We start from the raw sequence: 8,739 nt of genomic DNA, 5'->3' as shown, positions 1-8,739 counted from the left end.
AAGCAACCGGCTGCGTAGACCAGGGTTAGGGTGCGGGGCTCGTAGGTAGATGCTGCTTTAGCAGCCGCAGACCAATGAGCAATGACGCGTTGTTAGGTTGCTACTGTGCGCCCCAGTGAGACAGGCCAAGCACTGATTAGGGCAACTCTGTGCAAATTCCGTGCGATGCAATATAAAGGGGCCCCTCCCTTTAGCAACTATATACGGTGAAGGGACCCGCCATAATAGTGTATGCACTATTATGATGGACTCCATTGCTTTAGTGGTTGCCTAATTATTATAGTGACACTTTCATCAATGGATGTCTCAAGAAGTTACGAATGGGACGAGATGAATTAAAATACAATAAAATCTACATCTGTTTCGTGCTTCTTAGTTAGGCGAAAAAGATGTTTATTCTCGCTGGTAAAGAACATATTGTTCGAAACGAGATATCACTAGGACACTTTGCCTGTGCCACTCGATTCCTGGTTGATTTCCTCTTACTGAGTGTATGCGCCATGATTCGAAATCATCATCATCATCATCATGAGGCCGTGAAAGAAAAGAAGATCACGCGCACCGCGAGCCGCGAGATCATAGCTTCTTTTTTCTCTTCCGAACTAAATAGGTGACAGCTTCGCGTGTACCTTGACACTTCAGAACTAGAGTACAAGGCCAGAACAGGAAGACATCCGGACGACGAAGCGCTGCTTTCGGAGGCGTACAAGGGGCCCTTTTGAAGTGCCGTCGCAGCTCGGGCTATCTAGTTGTGCCCGCCGACTCCACCGATTGACTGGTCAGCTGACGGGTCCGCTCGAAGATTTTGTTGAAGGTAAGCGCAATGGGGACTGCGCGTGCGATGCCTTAGTTGCAGAACCAGAAATAGTGTCACAGCGGAGTAGGTACATATAAACGCGTGGCGACTGCGCGGACCATTTCAGTGGCGTGCCGCGAGACGCAGTAGGGAACGTTGCAGTGGTAGCAGCTTTCCTGGCGCACCAACTTTTCGATGTGGCAACCCAAAACGCACCTGGATTTGGTATCATTCTTTCATGGGCCTCATAGTAATCTAGTCTTATTTTCGCACGCATTATTTTCCTTAAAAGAACACTAAGTGGTATGGCAGTATTAGTAAATTAGATTTCTTCAATACAAAGAAAGGTAACTTTTGCCGTGACAGAACAAATTGTGAGGCTAGAGAAGACGTAATAATGACAGACGGGTGGTGGCCGTGCCTTCTCGGGTCGCCTTTTCCCTCTCGAAGTTGCGCTCTAGTTAGCTGTGACGTCATCAATTGTGACGGCATCTTCTCGAACTTAGTTAATGGTTTATCGCTAAAGTTTTATCACGAAACTTCTACTCGGTACGGTAATGATTTATCGGTAGCATTGCTGGTGTTACGTCGTTTGGCCTTTGTATTTGCTTCCAATTATAAACAGCTTTCCCCCAAAATAAGGGAATAAGAGCTTTGCAAGATTAATTTATTGGCATAAGCTGATTCAGTATTTCTCTTTAATGTTCCTTTTATCCATCACCTCACGCATCACGACGTGTGGCATGCTGAGACTCCCCCATTTTCTGCCATCTCCGGTATGCTATAGCAACAGGCTATAAGCTGCCAACGCGCCTCTTCTAACAGGAATTCTAGCTTATTCTGACATTAACTTTCTCCGTGGATCACGACAAGGAACCAGGACCCGAGTTCACAGAGATTTTCGTTCGCAAGTGTTCTTTGCCATGAGCGGCGGCCTGTTATAGTATGTCCAGCATCATGATTGGCTTGGATTGGCTTTTGCGAACAATTTTAGCCCAAGAACATGTCGTGAATACGGTCCCACTGGAGCTATAGCGATGGCTGAGCGACGATGTTTTTCATTTTTGAGACATCTGCGACAACATATTGATGCGTTAGCTAAACCTCCTGTGCGCTACAGTCCACGTTGCTTGGTGTCTTCGCGTTGGTGTCTAAGCTGCAGTTGTCTGCGGCGACGAATCTAAAAATAGAGTTGATGCGTTCGCCGAATATGTTTGATGGTGTCATCATACCGATGGAGCTGCAATTTTGAGAGTGTAATGCACAGATCTTACTGCTAGTTCACGCACCTCTTGGATGAAAAACCCGTATATTGTCAACGCACTGTTCTGTAGGGTACAATATTTCGTACAGAAGTAAGAAACCAGGGGATAAAATTCAAGGGAGTGTTGGCTTGGGCTAGTTGGTTAGTTTACATACTGAAAACAGCGAAAAAGCTACTGGATGAGCGAGAATACGATACGAGTACTGACCAGCGAGTGAAGGCTTTGATTTCGCGCAAAGTGCCGGAAGAGTTGTATGAACTGTAATTTCATCGCAGTGCCAACATTATCAAACAGCGGGTGCTGCTAAAAATTTTTGCCGCTCTGCTATAGCTGCATCAAAATTATTACTTTGGAATCCACCAACTTTTCTCGTAAGTCTGATAAAAATGCCTCTGTGGATGGATCACTCTTCTTTTTTTATTCCAGTTTGGTCTGTGGCACAAAACAGGTGGTGCATTTCATAATTACATGTCACCACGTAGCCGGACAACGAAATGGAACGTCTTGTAATCAGGCGGCTCAGATGTGGTGATGACGCCTGCGGGAAAAGAGCATGTTCTTAAGTAATGTCGTATAGAGCTGTTTGGTATCTTTCGGACTTATAAGGAGGGGCCTTATATGTTACTTTCTTTAAAACATATGAAAGAAACGTCTGAGTGATACAACAATTTCATATTTCAAGACTGTATTGTCATTGATGGGCAGCGTATAGTAGGATACTGTTTTAGATTCTGGCCTTCTATAAATTTTTCCAGCTACGTTAGAGCGCGGATCCTGTATTTTCCTTCTATGTATGCACAGCATAGTGACACATTGTGGTAGTAAGATAGCTGACTTTCTTCAATTAGTCTAGAAAAGGTCTATGGCGTACGCAAATGCATTGGTGGTATTACGGTGAAGATTTAGGCTACTTAGGCGTTGCCCCACTTCGAAGAGGTACTCAAAATTTGCTAAAATTCCAGCTGCGTGCTTAATGATCATATTTTTCCCTATAAAAGTAAAACTAGACCTAGCAACACTTCTCCTAGTGAGCGCTTGACGAGTAATCTCTACCACGCAAATGGCGCTCCCCTTTTCCCGTTATGCCGTTCCTTGCTTGCGCCAAAACGATCCTGTTTATGGTCTACTCAGCGATCCCTACCTAATCGCAGGGAACTGGAAGATCGAGACGGTTATTGTAAATCTCAGATCCACCACACTGCGGGCTTATAACAAGAATGGACCCAGGGCTGAAGAAAGAGAGTACGGAACGCGACTACGAGGTTGCCACCCCGGGCAGCCCTTCTGCCAGAAGTCTCAAAGGCCCCTCGGACCGCTGCTCAACGGAGTCGACCCGGCGGCGCACATCCACGCTCGAAGAGCGCTCGACGAGTCAGTTTCAAATTAACGGCGCAAGAAAGGAGGCAGCTGTCTGCCAAAAGTCGCCGCCCCCGTCATCTGAGGAGACCCACATGACGAGCAAGGTGAGAACACTGGGAAATACAGAGGCCTAGAAGCAGATCATGTACGGCTTGGCACAAACCTAAATGGGACATCTAGTTGACGATTTGCCTTCGCGGTGATGCATGACGCAGGCACATTCGGAGCAGTAAGAATAAAGATAACTTGGACGGGCTTCAGTTGTTTTGTTAGTGACCACCACCTGAAACAAACAAACAACGCAGATATGAGCATAGGAGAAGCAGTACTTTATAATTGAAACCCCTATCTTCCGAATTGAATGAGCGGTTGTTTACCACTAAGGCTACCGGGCAACCGTACTGCCGCCAATTTTTCTCGGTATTAGAAACGTTTACTACACAGAGAGAGTGGGTCCAGCGCGGGCTCCCCGCTGAGGCGTTTTTCATTTAAATGTTGGTGGCGCCACCGTCGCCTTCACCAGTACATACGCGTAAAGCGGCCCCGTGTGCAGGTGGGACGAGTGTCGAATTTGAGACCCTACCGCAGCTGCATGGAACTTCGGCAGGTGTTTCACTATGCTGTAACCAGTTTCGCTACTCGGTGGGGGAAGCAGCGATTTTACTCCCCACCGACGTGCTGTAAAGCAATTGGATAAACGGCGACGGAAGCGACGCAAGCGGCGCGAGAACGACGGTGCGTCGAGCAGACGGCAGCGACCCGGCTCGCGAGATCGCCTCAGCTAATAGGCGTAGCCGAAACAGCAGGAGCTTCTGGATGAGGCAACGGCAGCGCCGCCGCAATTTCAGCGTTTTTTTGCGTAACTCTCGAGTCTCGGCGCTTACCATGGCGTCCGCCTGATCCGCTCCCTCATTCTAGTACACTATATAGTATAAGTGTATGCGTACAGGATTATCCATGATGATCATTTTTATTATCCCGATGATGTTTATGATTATAACGTTGTCGACGACGACGATGATGATATGAGCATTTCGGTTAAAACGGAGCGGTGATTTGTCACCAAGCCCACTTCTAAAAATTTCTAATGCACCTACCTTTGAATGTCTTTATACTTCCTTACTTTATACTCCCTGCCTTTTTACCTCTTCCTTTATATTCCTCCCTTTGCATCACCAATATTGCAGCCGTACTCTACTATTTACATAGCCGTTTCGCTTGTAACCCTGCTGTTCGCAAAACCTAAAGCTTTAGTAAAGCCTGCTGCTCTAACGTTAATCACCCGATCGATATCCTGAGAGTGTAAGTCAGCGCCACTTACAGCCATACCGACGACGTAAAACATTCCTTTAACTGCAGCCGTCCCGTAGAACACACATTTAGGAACAGGTCAACAACCCATTTTGCGCTATCGCATGTCATCAAGGCTGTTAAAGGCTACATTTCAGTCAAAACAAAGTTAATTTCCCCACGTGTTTTCCTAGGGTTCACTTTGTTTGCCTAACGTGGTTCTTAAAAGAAATTTCATGCTTTTTATATGCACCTCATGTTAGACAGCACAAATATAATGTCAAGGTCTGCATATTTAAAAAGTCAAACCTCATAAATATACCCATTTTTCACAATTCTGTAGGTATACAACCGGCGCTCTCTACAGAAAATGGCGAACATCACGCCGTCTTGGATGCGTTGGCTATATTTTTCTTATGTTGGAAAGTATCACCAAATGTTATTGAATTTCACAGGAACAATACACCTAACTTCATCTCCAAGCGCTAGGCTACAGTCGCGATTTTCCGGCTTTTGTAAATTTTGCTTCACTCGGTGCAAACGCTGGCGTCACTTTGTTCGAAGTTTTATATCAAGCACTATTTATTAAATTTATTGTTATGTAGGCAAATTCTCATTTTCGGCAAGGACCTTCGCTTACCTCTGTGAAATGCATATTTCTGAAATGAATTATTTTAGGATATACCATTGGCTATGCTTACCCATAGTCTGCGATTAGGCGGTGCTGTAGTGTACCCGATCTCGTGCGAAAGTATGCCATAGTGAGAGGCTGGGGATTAAGCTTTACCATATGGACTTCTTTAATGAGTGCCTAATTCCATGTATACCCGTAGTGTTTTTGCATTCCGCGCCCAACGGAATGCAGCCGCATCGGCAGGAAGCAGCTTCGTGCTCATCCCGCCGCTTCAGTGAGCAGCCTTAGTGTGTCTTTTCCGACTTTCATTAAAACCCGAACACTTTCCTTCAGCCATCGCCGCAGAAGGATTCGAAGGAAAGCGTCAAGGACAGCGCCGAAGACGCGCCGCGTCTGGACCCGCGTAAGCCACTGCCAAGGCGAGCATCGCTGGATCAGCACGTATCCAAGGGCGACGTGGTTCGCACCGAGACACCAGTCCGCTCCTTGTACGGCGTGGCTTCCGATGATGCTGCAAGCGTCGTGAGTGTCTGGTCGTTGTGCTCCTAGCAAAATTTATAGGCATTGGAGCCCTGAAGTTTAATTTTCCTGCCCAGTTTATACAACGCAGACACAGGAGCGGAATCCGGAAAACTTTTGCTTTGCAAGTGCTCTTTGCCATTGGCCAGCGGTCTACACGAAAGATATGGCCACCAGAATTGGTTGTTTTTCCTTTCTTGCGAACAATTCTTCCGTAAGAACATTTTGCTAATACAGGTTCAGGTATCCCATTCAGCCGCCAGTCAACTCCCGTCCTGTGTTGGCCGAACCAATCCATTGTTTCCAAGTCGAAGTAGTCATTATGAAACAAATGGAGCAATAACAGTGCGGTTACGTGAGAAGCTTCAGCCTGGGTCTTACTTTTCCACAAGACGGCTTGACTTCGTCAGGGTAACAATTTGCCCAGTTGTTTCCTTTACAAAGTCTTTCTGTCCAAACGTCTGCTCCAGGTTCAGTGAGGCTCCGCTTTTCAGCCCACTGTTGACCACTTGAAGGCTCCATCTTTCCCGTTTCGTTTGACAGTCGAAGAATAGTACGACGAGAAAGCTTGAGCAGCCGTGGGTCATCAGACTACGCTAAGCACCGTGTCATCCTCAAGGATGACGCAGAGACCATGCAATGCTGCTGAACTTTACGTTTCGTTTCAGGCCGCAGGGTGCCTCAGCGCTATTCACATCTCGCTGCTACGAGCACACATACCAGAACTTAGTCCACGCGTCACGCACACGTCCCCGCTCTAGTGGGATCTGTAACATAACAGAACTGTAACAGAACTTATACAAATAGTAAATTGTAGGGTTTCACAGTCCAAAACAACGATCTGATTGCGAGACACGCCTTAGCGAGAGACTCCAGAATAATTTTGTCTAACCGGGGTTCTTGAGCGTGCAGCTAGGTTCCAGTGCACGAGTATTCGTGCTCTTCGCCGGCATCTAAATACACTGGCCGCGGCCGTGAGGGAACCTGGAATACTTAGCAGAGCATCGTCAGAACTCGCACAGGCTTAAGGCACAAACAAAGGCGTGATATGTTTGAGTGTCATCTGTTTGCTCCTCAAGCTTCAACCTCACCATTCGCCAGGTATATAATGATTACCTAGGAAGAAGCCCAACCTGCGAATTCCAATCAATGTGAGCCATAAAGCACACCCAAATAACTATAAACAAGTGTCGAGGCTTGTTTGGCATACGCCGTACTGTTTGGTCAATGTGCTGTTAACAATTGCACTGTTGGCTAGTACTGTTAATATCACGGCATAGTTATAACTGATTGTTATTTTCCCATTTACAAACCTGACTGCACATAGTAAAATAATTACCAGTTCTAATCCTGCGATCCTCTATAGTCCATGTCGGTTTTTTAGCCCGATTCAAGATGTGTGACGAGTACACAAACCGAAGAGCAGACACGAACAAGTGCTACCTCCTTGCCTGCTCTTCGCGTTATAGCTGCTTAAAAAAAGTTGTGCTGTTATACGTTTTGAATAATGCAGAACCTGCTATGGCCCAAGCTTTGATGTTACCGATGTTTTGTAGCGTCCCTATCTCTTTGTACTGATCAATAGCGCCGTTCGCGCACAATGATTTCGCTTGATGCTTTTCTTCCCATGGCCAGGAAAATGCCCTCAGTGCTAAGAAGGTCCCTCCTCAGGCAACGGAGGTCATTGCCGAGCAGCCGCAGGTCGACCCCCGCGAGCCCCTGAGCAAGCGTGCTTCGATAGACAAGAGCGTGTCTCTCGGCGTGGTCATCCCTACGGAGCACCCGCCTCACCCTCCTATCGAGGCCATTACCCAAACCATAGACACAAATGTGAGTGCAGGTCCAATTGCGGGGAACGGACGCATCAGTTGTCTCCCTCAGTTATTGTTATTGCGCGATTATACCGCGACTGCATGAAAGAAATTGTGGAGTTTTAATTTTACGCGCCGAAACCATGATCTGATGAAGAGGCATGGCATAGTGGAGGACTCAAGATTAATTTTGACCACCTTGGGCTTTTTAACATGCACCTAAATCTAAATAGACGGATGTTTTTTTTTTCCTTGCATTTCGCCCTCATCTAAATTCGGCATCTGTGGCCTTGATTTGAACCCGCGACCTCTCGCTTAGCAGCACAACACCAAAGCCACTCAGCAACCACGGCGGGTGTGACTGCAGAGCAACTATTTACAAGCACGTACATTCAGTAACCACCTGAAAATTAGATACCAGCTCTTCCGTCAACAAAAAGCATTAGCTGCACTCTGGGCCCTTGAGGTCTAAAACATAGTTCTCAAGAGACTGTGATTCGTGTTTGCGAGTGCCAGCGTCGAAATGGCAAACGTTTTTGACTGACGCCTTTATACAGGAATCGTGTTCAGCGTACCTTTTTTTTGCGTTTTTGCTTGAGTGAAGAGCGGGCACCGGAAAGCTTATCATTGAAAGGGGCATGCTCCGCGTCCGGCTCCTATAAGCAAATTTTCTATCAGTATGAATTTTCTAACTGCGTATCTAGTGGTCTTGCATAGCTAGTACCAAGTTTGCGCAATGTCCAAAAGTGGTTTAACACATCTGGCTTGATGATTTGCATCTCTCAGGGACACGGTGGCTACTACGTTTTGCTGCTGTGGCCAATGTTTTGAGTATCGGTCACACATAAATGCTGGAATGCTCGCATTGTACCCGGTTGAGGTATGGGCTGCTCTGGCATTCTAGGCAGACAGAGACACTCGAATGCCACAAGTGTCAAGGCAGCAGAGACAATAGGAGAAGTTTTCATACTGTGCGGACATCCCTTTCGCCTTCATTTTTTTTACTGGTTTTGAACAACGCGGGGAAGGCACTGATAGCTGAACATTTTTCGAGGGAAGACCAGA

The 8,739-nt window shown here is 46.7% G+C and overlaps 1 protein-coding gene across 3 annotated transcripts in view; it reads left to right on the top strand.

Moving 5' to 3' along the window:
- Positions 1-606: 606 nt before the first annotated feature.
- Positions 607-8,739, top strand: part of LOC142589641 (endothelin-converting enzyme 1-like) — a 38,082-nt gene continuing 29,949 nt past the window's right edge. For 2 of the 3 annotated variants that reach the window (XR_012829902.1, XM_075701166.1), the window contains exons 1-4: positions 607-814; positions 3,213-3,524; positions 5,678-5,866; positions 7,499-7,693. Coding sequence is in view for 1 of the 3 variants with exons in the window: in XM_075701166.1 (XP_075557281.1) it covers positions 3,279-3,524; positions 5,678-5,866; positions 7,499-7,693 (630 nt within the window). In the remaining 2 variants the exon portion in view is untranslated. The remainder of the gene's footprint in view (positions 815-3,212; positions 3,525-5,677; positions 5,867-7,498; positions 7,694-8,739) is intronic. The other variant, XR_012829903.1, reaches the window with a different exon arrangement.

The sequence above is a fragment of the Dermacentor variabilis genome, chromosome 8 (assembly GCF_050947875.1).
Source record: "Dermacentor variabilis isolate Ectoservices chromosome 8, ASM5094787v1, whole genome shotgun sequence".
Lineage (NCBI taxonomy): Eukaryota > Metazoa > Arthropoda > Arachnida > Ixodida > Ixodidae > Dermacentor > Dermacentor variabilis.
The sequence above is the reverse complement of the archived record's forward strand: the minus strand, read 5'-3'. Positions and strand labels throughout refer to the sequence as shown.